At 37.2% G+C, this 14991-nt stretch overlaps 1 protein-coding gene across 9 annotated transcripts in view; it reads left to right on the forward strand.

Annotated features, from left to right (window-relative positions):
* Ralyl (RALY RNA binding protein like) overlaps nt 1-14991 on the forward strand; it is a 710563-nt gene that overhangs the window by 561173 nt on the left and 134399 nt on the right. For all 9 annotated transcript variants that reach the window (XM_045142517.1, XM_045142509.1, XM_045142511.1 and 6 more), the window contains one exon: nt 8947-9022. In XM_045142517.1, the coding sequence (XP_044998452.1) occupies nt 8947-9022 (76 nt within the window). The remainder of the gene's footprint in view (nt 1-8946; nt 9023-14991) is intronic.

Raw genomic sequence — 14991 nt, forward strand, 5'->3', positions numbered from 1 at the left:
AAGAACAGAAACAGGTCCAGCCTGCTCAACTGATGGAGCTGAGGCTTTGTCAGTGATGGGAGAAGTGATTCTGTGAAACATCCAACACTAGAAGTGGTTTCTTGAGGAAAACTCATGTTGTACACTATGAAAGTACCCTGAAAGACATTCTTTGGCTACAGAAAACGAGGTGGCATGTTCCCAACACATGAAGTCTACTTCTTTCTTGCTCATTGTCCCGCATCACATTGTCCACAGTGAGCAGCAGGTTGGTATTTCTCGGTGGTTCCCTGGAGCCTGCATTCTTTTCATTTACCCAGTGCTTAGCATGTCTCACTGCCGTTTGTATGCCCAACAATGAAAATGAATGACTCATTACATTCAAAAAAAATCTTCCTAATATAATTTCTATAAAGAACAGTAAATATAAAAGAACACCCAAGTGTATGCTTCCACTTGTTTTCTCTTCAATTTTTCTAGAGGGGGAAAAAAATGAGTTTGAATCTAAATAAGTCACATACAAGGATCAGACTTATCAGATCATTAGTAAGAAGTTCAAGTTTCCACTTTTATTTGTCCTTGCAAACAGAGCCTGAGAGCACGGAGTATATTCTGGTAACAAATGGGAATCTGGCCAGCCAGTGATCTTTGCATTAGCATTCTAATAACCAGAGGCCAGCGTGCCAGAGTGCTGTGTCAGAACTAATTTATGAAACTAGGTCCACAGGCTCATTAAAGTGGTCACAATTCAGTGGCTGCCCAGTAAAATTAGACTACAGTTTCATTCTCATAGCAGTGAATATTTTAACATACTATTAAGGATATATTTTATGTGTTAAAATCATCCTTGATTCTGAGAAGGAGAAAACAACAAGATTATGCAGCCATTTGGTTTTGCAATATAAAATTGGTTTACTCGCAGTTTTTGGCTCAAAATGCATGGAATTCTCACATTTTAAAGTACAAGGTAATAGCACTTGGCATTTGAATGGGTGATGCATTTTTTTCCCTCTGACTGAAAACACTCTGTACAACTCAAGCAAACCTTATGGTCATGAACCTTCCTAGCCAGGAAATCTCAGACGCTTCGGCCTAGAGCCCACAGTGCTTCTCCCATCGCGGTTGCACAAATCTCTCTTGGAAGAAACTTCATCATAGTGTCAGAAATCCTGCAAGGTCAGAGTGCATTGCTCTGCAAGCTGATTTCTATAGCCAAAGTGCATCTGAGTGGTTTGAAGACATTCAAAATCTGGTCATGAGCAATAAGATACTACAAGGAAAGGTCAGAAACTGTAGGATTAGTACAGTCTTACTCAAGCCTGAGTCTTTGCAGGGACAGGGTATTTCCTCTCCTGTTAGCTGAAGGTTTGGTACATATGCTGAGCTCAGTAATAAAGATGTCTGTAACAAGCAGAGCACATGATATTAATATGAAAGCCTTTTAATTTCTTAGCTTCTCAAATGCCTATATGCATAAAGTGAGAATAATGATTCCTGCTCTATTTACTTCAGAGTATTGTTCTCAGAATCTAAATGAATAATAATTTGAAAAAAAAAAAACACTTTTTAGAGGTATCAGGCTTTTCGTTGGGTAGAATATAGTTATATCTATTCCCTTGTCAAATATAACCAATTGTTTTCTTTACCTCCTGCATTTTCATTCAATGGAATAGTAATGATTCCTGACATCTTCCAAATGTGAACAATAAATGACTGAATGACTATATCTGGTAGTCTATATGCCATGGCTAAATTATTTAGACATCCTGTTTAAACCTGGTAGAAGAGGGGGCATCTAAGAACAAATATTTTCTTTTTCAATAACTCCCTCAGGAAAAAAAAAAGTTTTGCTTTTTATTTAGAAGACAGTGTTGATATTTAAATGTTTTACTATACTAAACATTTCTTCTACATCAAGGTTAAATATATCTAGATAGTGATAAAGGATAGCAGTGATCACCATGGTGTAACATTACATTAACTAGTGTCAGTTTATTACAGCAATCTAAATATTATGTAACGTAAAAGATTACATTAACCTTTAAAATCGGGATGCTTCTAGTTGAAACTTTGACAAAGAAATATAATGTAAAATAGTTCTCTAAGTATCACAAGGTATCTCAGAAATTGTGAAACAGCTCTGTTGTACTATATGGGGAAAGGTGTGCTATACAAAAGTATTGTATATCCACATAAAACATCTGAGTTATACATGACTGAGTATTTTTTTAAATATGTTTTATTTTTTTTTATTTATTTGAGAGTGACAGACAGAGAGAAAGAGGCAGAAAGAGAGACAGAGAGAGAATGGGCACACCAGGGGCTCCAGTCACTGCAAACAAACTCCAGATGCGTGTGCCCCCTTGTGCATTTGCTAACGTGGGTCCTGGGTAATTGAGCCTCGAACCGGGGTCCTTGAGCTTCACAGGCAAGCACTTAACTGCTAAGCTATCTCTCCAGCCCATGACTGAGTATTTTTACCTTTCTTTTTTACATGATTTTACTTAGTAATATGCAGTGCAAAAAATATTCAAGAGTAAGATACAATGTAACATTTTTACTAAGCTATTTTACCATAACAACATCATGATTACCTTAGCATCATCAACATGTGGTTGAAACTAGCATCACTTCAGCAAATGTGTCCACAGAGAAAGTTTGCTTTGAGCCCCTAGAACCCATGCAAGGATACACTTTCCTTCAGTAAGAGTAGGCCTTCCAGCCTATAAATGTTATGGTGGCAATAGAGCCACCAAACAACACTATAAGAGCTAAAGAGTTAACTGGTAAATATGAAAACTAGGCCAAGTGAGGGAATGTCACACCAGTTCAGTGTAGGATTATAGCATTTTTCAAGTACCACTTAGGACAAGGTCTGTCTCATTTGAGTCATCATGTGTGCTTCTAGGCAGAATTGCTTCAGCGCTATTTTCAGTCAGTAGCTTGACTGTTGCTTCTGTCATGGCATCATGATACTGCTTACTTAGCTAAAATAAAAAGAAAAAAATGGGCTAAATTTTGGAGAATAATTATATTGTTTGATTAACTCTTTATAACTTTTTGAAAGGGGCAACATAGGCCAAAAAATTTTTCACTTGAGTTTTTTTTTTAATTTTTATTTATTTATTTGAGAGCAACAGACACAGAAAGAAAGACAGATAGAGGGAGAGAGAGAAAATGGGCGCGCCAGGGCTTCCAGCCTCTGCAAACGAACTCCAGACGCGTGCGCCCCCTTGTGCATCTGGCTAACGTGGGACCTGGGGAACCGAGCCTCGAACCAGGGTCGTTAGGCTTCACAGGCAAGCGCTTAACCGCTAAGCCATCTCTCCAGCCCTCACTTGAGTTTTAATATGAGAAGGAAGTTCTCCAATATTTTTCACATTAATTTTAAATATAGAAACAATTACTTAAATTGAAATTAAAGTTAAAATAGTTATGAGTCTGCTTTCAGGATGTGATTACAGTATCCTTATGACAAAAATGCAATGTTCCATCCATCCAGGGAATGGCATGGTGTTTCCACTATATCCCCTAGCCAGAAGTAAAATGGTGTTTTCTTCTACTTCTTCCTGGGGCTAGGCAGGGTGAGGGGAAGACCTACCCAAAATGTGTTAGGCAGTAGGCAGTGTCCTCAGTCAGGCTGGCTTTACCAGCACTTACCACAAGAATATAATTCTAACAGCCAGATAGTTGGGGCCACTAGTCAAAGAATATCTTATAGGTACTTGTGGAAAATTATTAGAAACTTATATAGGACTTGGGGGAATATGCCAAAAATCACTTGCTGAGAATGATTTAACCCATATCATTTCTTAAGGAAAATTCTAAATATTAGTATTTATAAGAACCCATAGGAACCACATGAACCTAAGAAATAACTTTTTAATTTTTTTCTATATCTCAGTATATTACTCCAAAGTCCTTATCTTAGGAGACTGTGTAGACATTGAATCTGTGATTTAATAATGACTTCCACTGTGTTTTCAGCATCATTGCTGCTGGTATTCATGCCAAGAGGTTATGTGCCCTTTTGTGCAGTCCCTACAAACCATGCACAGAATCTGAACTTTGACATCCAGTTTATTTCAGATTATTCTGAACAAACCATTACATCTTACATTTCTTTTTATGTGTGCATAAGTGCATGTTTCTGTATGGGCAGGTGCACATATTTTTGTGGGTATGTTTGAAGGCCAGGGGCCCAACTTGGTTGTCATTCCATGGGAAATTTGCCCTCCTTTTTGAGACACTCATTGGCCTGGAGCTCACAAATTCATCTATAAGGGCTAGCCACTGAGCCCCAGGAAAACTTGTATATCCCTCCGCTGCACTGGGATTACAGGAACATGTCATGGCTTCTGGGATTGAACTCAGGTCCTCATGCTTACCAGACAAGCACTTTTCTAACAGATATCTCTTCAGCCCTATATCTTGTATTTAATTTAAAGAAAACTTTATTCCTAAGGGAAGAATGATTCACTGAGACTTTGGCCAGGCTTTCTGTTCACTATGGTTAACTTAGTTACTGTCCCTTACCCTTCTTTGACCCTCTTCTCTATCCAGCAAACCAGGTTTTGGGTGAGAGTCAACAGGATACTGCACATATATCAATATTCATACTTACTAATAAGTTTCCATACATTCATATGAAACCTCTGCATTTGATCACTTCAGTGTTCGGAAGAAACAAAAACCTTTCCTAGGCATTTTCTTTTATTCTGCGAACAAAGGCTAATACCTGAAAATACTAATTTATGGGCTGGAGGGATTGCTTAGTGGTTAAGGCATTTGCCTGCAAAGCCAAACGACCCAGGTTCGATTCCCCAGGACTCACGTTAGGCAGATGCACAAGGGGCACATACGTCTGGATTTCTTTTGCAGTGGCTGAAGGTGCTGGCACACCCATTCCCTCTCTCTTTCTCAAGTAAATAAATAAATAAGATGAAAATATTGATTCAACAGTCTGTCGTGAAAGGCTTTCTGTGGTACGAATATGCTGTCAACTCCTAAATATATTTTCAGAGCCACTGACAACATATTTTATATATATGTATAAATAAATAAATAAATATATGTATGTATGTATATATATAACTTAGCAATATTATTTATTAAAAAACTTGTCTCCAACCTTTAATTTACTTAGGAGGATAATTTATATTTTTATTTTATATATCATAGAATCTAAAACAAAAATATAAAAGTGATGTCATATTTTCATAGACAGCAGCCTCTGCTGGCATTATAGGGTTCTCACTGACATTGTTGTTCCAACTATAACACATAAGAGAGATTTAAACAGGCATGATATGAACAGCCACTGGTTTTATGATTTATTTTTAGGTCTGTCCTCTACTCACAACCATAAATTATGTTTCACTCAAATCAAATTCAAAGTTCTAGTTGGGTTTTCTAATGATCATTTTGGCCTCAATAATCTGCGCTGAATGTATCCTCCCCATTCCTGATAGACCAGCTCGCAGCCTCTGCTAAATCCATTTGTCACCAATACCAGCTACCTCTGACCCACAAAATCATCAACATAACTTACTATTTTTATTGTCACTTTTTAAAACTATTAGTTTTTAATCACAACATAAAATTTATTAAGTAGTTATTATACAGAGTAATACTATAATGCAAGTCCATGTTCTGTCTACTTAATCTAAAAAACTTCAGAATTTAACTTCAAAGTTCCTTTGTTGTCTCCCCGCCCCCAATAACACATCCTTTCATAACCTCTTAGAAGCATACCTCTATTGAATTTATTGTTCATTTCTGTTTCTTCCCTTGAATCCAGTTGTATATATTTAATTCCCACAGAGTGTTTAATTTTTCACATTTTGATTTGCATAAAAGGATAGATTTTGTCAATGTTTGTCTTAATGCTGTTTTTGATCCATGCTATGCTTCCGCTGCTCATCTGTGAACCTGTGGTAACTGTCGATGGTTCTAATTCTGTATCCATCTCTGATTATTTTCCTACTATGCACTATACCTTTGGTAAAATTTCACAATGCAATTGTGGTATTAGCTGCCAGTGGCTGTTTGTGGTTCTCCCTTGAATAGTTTTGGTGTCTGGTGTTCTACACTGAGTATCCTTTTACATATCTCCCATGCCATAGACTGTAAATGGCCCAAGTTTATTACAATCTGACAAGATATTTCCAGGATAGTTTAAATAATTTGCATGTATATCCATAATATATATCTACATTCCAATTGCTCTAAGATCTGGCCCACACTGAATACTGCCTGTATTTGTGTATCACGGGCTCCATGGGCTTTGTCTTAAATTTTGACTTAGTTTCTTTGACTTAAATTTCCACTTATATATGAGAGTAAGGTTTTCTTTATATATTTATTTACCATGTTTCTTCTTCTATAGTGAACTTGTTAGTTTTGTTTTCTTACTTTTTATTCCTGTGATATAAATGAGTTCTTTACATATGCAATAAACAAATTCTTTGCTAAGGAAATTTTGTTGTTTGTGTTTCTTTTTACCATCTTTATGTGACTTTTGATTAGTAGAGCTTCTTGATTTTAGTGTACTAGGACTCATCAATTTTATATCTTACAGCCAGTGCTTGTTATGTATGGTTTAATATTATCAATTTGTATTCTGAATTCATAAAGATATTCTTATATTACTACCCGTTACTTTTTATATTTTAACTTTCATAGTGGAGCATTCGTAATAAATTTTGTATGCTATAAAGTAAGGTTCCAGTTTCATATTTTTCCCATGAGTATTCAATTGCAATTACCTTCTTCCTTGAAGGTCTATTATGGTGATCCATGATTTTGATCCCAATTCTCAGGGGTTGAAGCAGGAGTACTGGGATCTTGAGGACAGCCTGGGTGCATTATGAGAATTTCTCTCAAAAACAATCTCAAAACAGGAAGATACCATTTCCTCTGCAGTAATTCAGACATCTATGAGCCTCAAATGTGTGCATTACAAATTTTCCATACAGGTTTGAGTATATAACAATTTGAGAAATTTGTATTCTGTTCCACTGGTCACTTTTATCTTGTACCAATCTTAGAGTCTTAGTCAACAGAGTTGTAAAATAACTAAAGTTGATAAGGCCATTTTACCCACTGTGTTCCTCTTATCAACTATGTCATGGCTATGTTTGAACCATATCACAAAGAAAAATCAGGAATTTTATTGGAAGTGTACGTAATTTGCAATTCAAGTTTATTATAGCTAGCTGTTTATTTTATTTTTTTCCAATATTTCTGCAACATTTCAGATTCTTGAATGCTTTGCACTTCTATGTATGTACCATGATGTATTTAGGAATTGAGTCTCTCTTGGCTTCTCTATGAGTGTTGTAGTCACCTTTGCATTGTGGCACAAAGGACCCAACCAAAAACAGCTTGTGAAAGTAAAGTATTTGTGTTGGCTTACAGACTCCATGATGGCAGGGGAAATAATGGCATGAGCAGAGGCTGGACATCACCTCCTGACCAACATTAGATGGATAATAGCAGCAGGAGAGTGTGAAGACCTAACTAAATGAGCAAACTGAGGGTTAATAAAACTCAAGGTCCACCCCCAGCAACACACCCACTTCCCCCAGCTAAGCTCCAGTTTCCAAACTGTCACTAGCTGAGGACCTAGCATTCGGAACACATACGTTTATGGGGGAAATTTGATTCTAATAACCGCAGTCAGAGTTTCAGTTTGTAAACCACCTTAGAAACACATAACACTACATTCAAGTTGCCAAGTACATTACATTGCATCCTAAATAATGTATATATAATGGGGAATTTAATAACTACTCTTATGAACAGAACTCTATTCCATACAAATATTTATGCATACTGAAAATTCTTTTCTTTCTTTCCTTGCTCTATTGGTTTGGTTTTTTGAAGGTAGGATCTCCCTCTAGCCCAGGCTGACCTGGAATTCTCTACATGGTCTTAGGCTGGCCTGAGGTCTCACAGTAATCCTCCCATGTCTGCCTCCAGAGTGCTAGGATTAAAGGTGTGTGCCACCATGCCCAGACGTATTGAGAAATTCTTGACAAAAATGAAAGTCAGGGGCTGGAGAGGTGCTTGCCTGTTAGAGTAGACAGGTTCACTGAGATGAACTTTCAGACCAGGCACAGTTATGGAAGGGAGGAATATTTACTGAAGCCTAAAGATCAGGGGAAGTTCCTTAATGGCAGAAGAAGCTGCCTTGCCTTCACAGGTCCAAGCAGAGAGCGAGAAACCACAAGCCAAAAGCCAAAAGTTACACAGCACACTTAGGGACCTCCAGGAGCAACTTAGCACTTTGCATATCTTTAGATTGGCATTTCAAACCCACCACCACACCCCCTCCAGCCAGGTGGCTGCAGATCCAAACTACAAGCTATTGAAATACTGACTATATTGGGAGCCGTCTATTCAAACTATCATACCTGTGAAGTCTAAGGACCCAGGTTCAATTCCCCAGTATCTATATAACCAGATGCACATGATGGCAAATGCATCTGGAGTTCATTTGGGGTGGCTAGAGGCCCCGTATGCCCATTCTCTCTCTCTATCTGCCTTTTCCTGTCCCTCAAATAAAAATATAATTTAAAATTTTTAAGAAATGAAAATCAGAAATATATCTCATTATCCTTTTTCTTTTTATCACACATTCTGATTCCCTTTAAATTCAATATTTTTCCACAAAACTCATCACATTCCATTATATTATATTTTTTTCTTGTTGATAATCCCTGCTCTAATTGTGTATCTAACACCAATAGGACATAAATTTCAAAAGAGCAAAGATCTAATCTGTATGTTCATCACAGAGAGCAAACAGAATCTTAAGTAAACCAGGTGTTAAATAATATGGGTTGAAGAAGTGAATGACATACAAGATTTAAATAAGCCAATGTAAAAAGAAAAATAAAATCACAAGATTTACTTTTCTCAAATGTTTCTAGTATTTTAAATGGTACTTTTCTATGCTTTCAGATATTAACATGGCAGGGGAACCCAAACCATATAGACCCAAGCCTGGAAACAAGAGGCCCCTGTCTGCACTCTATAGGTAAGTAACCTAAAGCAATCTTACTACATATGTGAATATTTCTTATAGATTTATAGAACAATATGATATATAAGGTATCAACTATTTTTGTTCATATACATATTATATATGGCAGCTTTGGCCTATACAGCAGATGCTTAGCATTCTTCTTATATATGATTATATCACTGCTACTGCTGTAGTTACATTCTATTACTGCAAACAAAATATTTGAGAGAAATAACCTGAAAGATGTAATACTTATTCTGTCTCATGGTTTCAGTGTTTCAGTTCATGATCAATTGGATGCATCACTCTGGGCCTCCAGTGAGATAGCATATCATGGTGAAAGGGCTGATCCAAACAAACATGTTTACTTAAGACATGACAGGATAGGTTCAAGGACAAGGCACACCTTCCAAAGGCATTCCTCCTTTCACCAGAGCCCATATCATGATGGCCCATTAAATATCTAGTTATCAGTAGATTAATCCATTTGTGAAGTCAGCGCACTCATGATCTAATTCCCTCTCAAAAATGCCTCCAAGGTTGGGAGATGCCTCTGTGAGTAAAGTGCTTGGTGCACACCCATGAGAACTTAAGTTCAGAACCACAGCACCCATGTAGAATGCCAGGCATTGTAGTGATCAGTCATGACGGGATCTTAGGGTAGCTGGCTACCCTGCCTAGCTAAATTAGGGAGTTTTAGTTTCATTGAGACGCTGTCTCATAATCATAAGGTGAAGAAGCAATAGAGGAAGACACGTGACATTGATTTTTGGCTTCCACAAGGGCACACCCTCACCCTCATCCCCACACACATGGGCCCACATGCATACACCCATGCATGTGCTTATGCACACACCACACACATGCACATAGGCAGAGGAAAAAGCGCACCATTAGCTGGGGACAAATCTTTCAACAAATAAGCTTTATGCAAGGACACTTCATATCCATACCATATAAATGAACATTCTGCAAGATTCTTTCTCTAATAAATCTTAACAAAAATAAATGATCCTTTCTAACAAGTTCAAAGGACACTATTGCCGTTGCTATCTCCTACACGCAATGTGCTGGCAGTGCCTAACATGCAATCCTATGAGGTAGAACAAGAACTCAGGATTCCACTTAGTGATTTTCCATGTCCCAGATTCTATCCATTTATACTTTCAGCCTCTTTTGTGACTAAGTAAGTATAAACACATTTCTCCAGAATGTCAAATATTGTTCTCTTCTCCAGAGAGGCAAACTCAATTCCTTTAGCCTTTCCTAGAGTATGTTTCTTTTAGTTAATCCACAGATTGCTTTTCTCCTCTATCTACTTCAGTCCATCAATGTCCACAGTAGTTTCCAGAATGCCAGGTTGACAGCATAGATTACATTTCACTCCTTCATCACTCTTTCTGTAGGTATATTAATGTCAGTAAAATTTACCTGATCAAGGAACCTCATATACATTCAGTTTTTTTTAAAAAAAAAAAAAAAAAACAACTTTCTTTTAAAGTTCTGTTCTGCCATTAAACCACGTCCCATTTCATGTACTTTTGCCACTGGTTTTTGTATGCTAAGTGCTGACTTTGCATCTGTCTGTAACTTTTTTCTTTGTTGGATCGAGTGAGTTGTTCCAGGCTATTGTGATCCCTATCATCCAATTTATTAGGACCTCTCTCAGATATGTACCATCATTCAATTGGAATCTACAGAGAAAGAGCTAAGAAAATTGTTGAGCAAGTCTTACTTTCTTGCTGATATTTTGATAAGGAAGAATTAAGTTATCTGTGTTAAAATGTAGTATATTCTAATAAATATAGAAGAAGGGTGTTTATAAGAGGGACCTAAGCTGTTGCCTTGTCTTTATCCTCTGCAAAGTAGGATACTCTTTTAAAGCCATATAGGCTTCATTTTTCAAACTGCAAGATAAATATCATAAACAGATCACTGATAAGGTCCTCTTTATACCTAATATCCCAGGTCTGCATGTATGTGACAATTAGATATATTTCAAAGCTACTATGGAAAAAAAAATATATTAATTTCTCTTGGCGTTTTATATTTTAGTCTACTTAAACTTTTGAAACTATTTTAAGGCAGGAGAGTGGTTTAAGCTGGTGAGAGCACCTGCTGCACAAGCATGAGCGCCCGAGTGCAATCGCCAGCACTCACGTCCAAAGCCAAGTACCACCAGAAGGCTGTGGCCCCAGTGCAGAGCACAACAGAGGCAGGATGAGAGTGGGAGCCCACTCATCAGCTGGTCTAACCAAGAAGTGGTGCCGACTCCAGGTTCAGTGAGAAACTCTGTCTCGGGGAAATGAGGCGCAAAGCAGTAGAGGAGAACACGTGACATTTCACTCCGGCCTCTGCACATGTGCACATGGAGTGCATGCGTCTGCAACATGCACACACACACACGCGTGCGCACACACACACACACACACACACACACACACACACACACCGGTAGGGGAAAATGTTTTACACGAAGTAGGGAGCAATAGGAAATGATCAGTGTTGCTAGTACCATAATTTTCATTGACATGAAGAGGCAGAGATAAAGTCATTAACAGAAGGCACATGACACTTTGCTCATCTGAGGTACAAGACGCTGTTTGGAAATCTAAGCCATGCAAACTATATTCTGATTAGCTTCACTGTAGGTTTATGCATACAGCTGCACTAATGCAGAACATTTGAAAATTCACATCATCAATTATTAGGAAAAGAAAAAGCTGGAAAGGCCTAGACTTTTCACCAGCTTCAAGTGTCTATAGAATGCTGTCACATGCTGATTTATAGAGTTCCCTGTTCAAGATTGTTTTTGCTTTCCTCATGGGAAAGAAAGCTCATGACAAGAAAATAAAAATGTCTTTTTAACTGTTCTTTATTACCAACTTAAGTTGAATTATAAATTCAAAAGAATCAGAAACATTTTCATTAAAAATCTCTATATTGCATGCAAATTATATTAGTGTTGGAATCTCATTAGCTTATTTTCATTGATTTGAGAAAATTAAAATTGAGGTATATCACAATTGAAAGACAATGACAAAAAAAATAAGGGAATGTATGTGCAGCTGATTTAACCATTTTAGACACATTTTCTCCTTCTTACATAAGCTGCATAATACTTTGTTTTTATGTGGAAAACTATTCCCATGGTCATTGTTCATCTGTTTATTGTAGAACTCCACGAGGGTGAAATTATATGCCTTCCTATATAAATAAAATGTCTTCTTCCAAGACAATAAAGGACTTTCCTTATAGTCAGATAACAAGATTAGGAACTGAACTCTAGCTTTTAGCACTTGGGTCTGGCATTCCTGATACTAGATCAAGCTCAGAGCATCCACTTACCTGAACAATACAGATCATATAAAACAAACCTTTACCATTGACCAAGACCAGTAATCAATCATACCTATGTCTATGAGTGCCATGTTAGCAAATGGCAGAGAAAACACTTTATACTAGATATGTCATAAGAGTGCCTGCCTGTGTGATGAGAGATTCTGTGTTGTAGGCTGCTGACCCAACACCATGACTGAATCACCAGTTTTCTTTCCTTTTTTCTTTTCCAATTCTGGCAATGAACCTAGGGCTTACCAATGTTCTACTCCTGAGCTAAATGCCAAGTTTCAGTTACTTTTATGGCTTTTTGTTCCTTTGAGGCAGAATGTCCCTAAGTTGTCTAGTTAAATTCTGTGTCTACTTTCTGAATAGCTAGGACCACAGACATGTACCACCAGTTCCAGCTTTGATTTCCTGTGAAGGAAACTTTGTGTAAAAATGATGAATTCATCTGTTCAATTTGGCAAATAAGGTCACAGGTATATAGTCTGTATTTTCCTGCTCTTTGCATCTTTGGATATATTTTCCTTATCTTAAGTGAAATAGTTATGAGTTACATTTGTTCTTTCATTGTTCCTGCATTCATTCACTGAAGAACTATTTAATGTTTCAGCTATTGGCACAGAAAATGTAAAACAAACAGCAGGATAAAGAAAGAGAATAATGAAATAACAGACCTGTATGTGTATAGTTAATAGCAGTTTCTAATATACTTTCTTGTTCTAAACTTCTAAGTCTCTGTAACTATACTCTGTTGGCCCCTCTGTAGTTGGTCTATGATCAGATCGTCTTCACCTCCATCCTCTTTATCACCATCATCTATCTCAGTCTGTTACTCACATGTAATAACCCCTGAGACATGGGTTTGTTTCCTCTTTAAGGGGATTTTCATATTAGTCAAACAACTTCATTAAGTGTATATCTTGTGCTTAACTTACATGGACTACATGGAAGATGCAAAAACAAAAACAGAGTGTGACTCAAAATTCATATCCACATACACAACTTAGAAGCATAAATAAATGAGGGCAATCCAAATGTCTGTAATGCTTCTGTAAGAAAAATAGATGAAAGCATTATTTATTCTGCCTAAATGAAAAGAAGTGAGTCTTTGGAAGTGGTAATAAGATGATTCTTGAGCTGCATCTAAAAACACGGGGACAAAGGGAAAGAAGGACGAGCTGAACAAAGAAGACAGGCACGGGGGGAGCAGAGTATGTCATGGTCAGAGCTACGATGGGTTACTTGGTAGAGAATGAGAATACTCTGGTGTTGCAGGTTGTTAATACCCTCACATTAAGGAGATTTTGATTTTATTCAGGCATCATCTGAACATGGTGAATGACTGAATTTGGGATATGAGGGAGAGGGACAGTCACAAATGGCCAAAGTTTCTTATTTTGAAAAATAGGAAATAATCACATGAGTCAGACAAGGGAGACAGAAAATACATGATAAGCACTGGAGGCTCAGGTGTAAAGCTGGTTGAAGGAACCAAAAATAAATGACTTCAGTCCTGAACATGAATTCATAAAGACAAGCAATTCATTAAAATAGCCCTTGCAATAAAATGTCTCCCATTAGAGTCTATTTTGTAAATGAAACATAATTAATCATTTCTGAAGATTTCATAAATATTGGACCTAGCTCTAATGGTGAATAGCTAATCCATTCTGCAGGGAAAATATTGTAACTTTTAATAAATTGCCCCTTCAAATGTTCTGTATACATTACAAAGTGTCTACAGTATGCTAAAATTTGAATTCTCTCTTAGGAAATAAGTTTTCCAGCATGTTAAGTTCCAATTAATTCTAAATAATTGGTAAATAAGAATAATTGTGTGATGGCTTTGCTTCTGCTTGTAAAGCAGGCAGACCTTTCCTCCCTAGCTGAAGTAAAACTAACAAAGATAGCAGAGAACAAAAGCACTGTTCATCAGAGCTAAACAAATGCATGCTTTCCATTAAGTAGACACAGATACTCAGCTACTGGGAGCACAGCTCAGACGACACAAATACATCCTTTCATTCCCTTGGTTTCACAGAGGTTAATGGGTGCCACCACACAGCTGCCTTGTAGTACTCTTCCTACCCAAGGGAAGACCACAAGAATTAAGACTGCAGATAAATTCAAGGTTTCTTACAACTGGAAAATCATTGTTTGGAGCTAGGAGCATCACCTTTTTCAGATTATCTGCATCAGTGGCAGAAATCATGAATGTGAGCAAAAGTAATTTTGATCACCAAAGAGCAGAGCAATGTCAAGTAAGGTGATTGCCACAAGTACCTAAGGGATTTATTTTCCACTCCATCCTCATAAGTTTAGGAATCATTCATAATGGCTCTGGCAGATCTCAAGCAAAGGAATCCTTAAGAAGACAGAGTGTATCCTTAGCCCTTGAATGTGGACATCAATGCTCCATGTAATACTTAATATGGTCAATATGGAGAAAACATTTCTTGTACTACCTTGTTGACTTGCACAGCTTACTGAGAAATTATCACCAAATAGTTGCTGATCACTGAATTTAGTTTTTGTTTCCTTTTATAATGTAAAGCATGAAACACCTACACTTTCAGAAGTTTAATATTTCCATTATCTGCTTGGAAAAGGCTTTCTCCCACTTTACTTTTCTAGCC

This window comes from Jaculus jaculus, chromosome 2 (assembly GCF_020740685.1).
Source record: "Jaculus jaculus isolate mJacJac1 chromosome 2, mJacJac1.mat.Y.cur, whole genome shotgun sequence".
In the NCBI taxonomy this organism is placed as follows: domain Eukaryota; kingdom Metazoa; phylum Chordata; class Mammalia; order Rodentia; family Dipodidae; genus Jaculus; species Jaculus jaculus.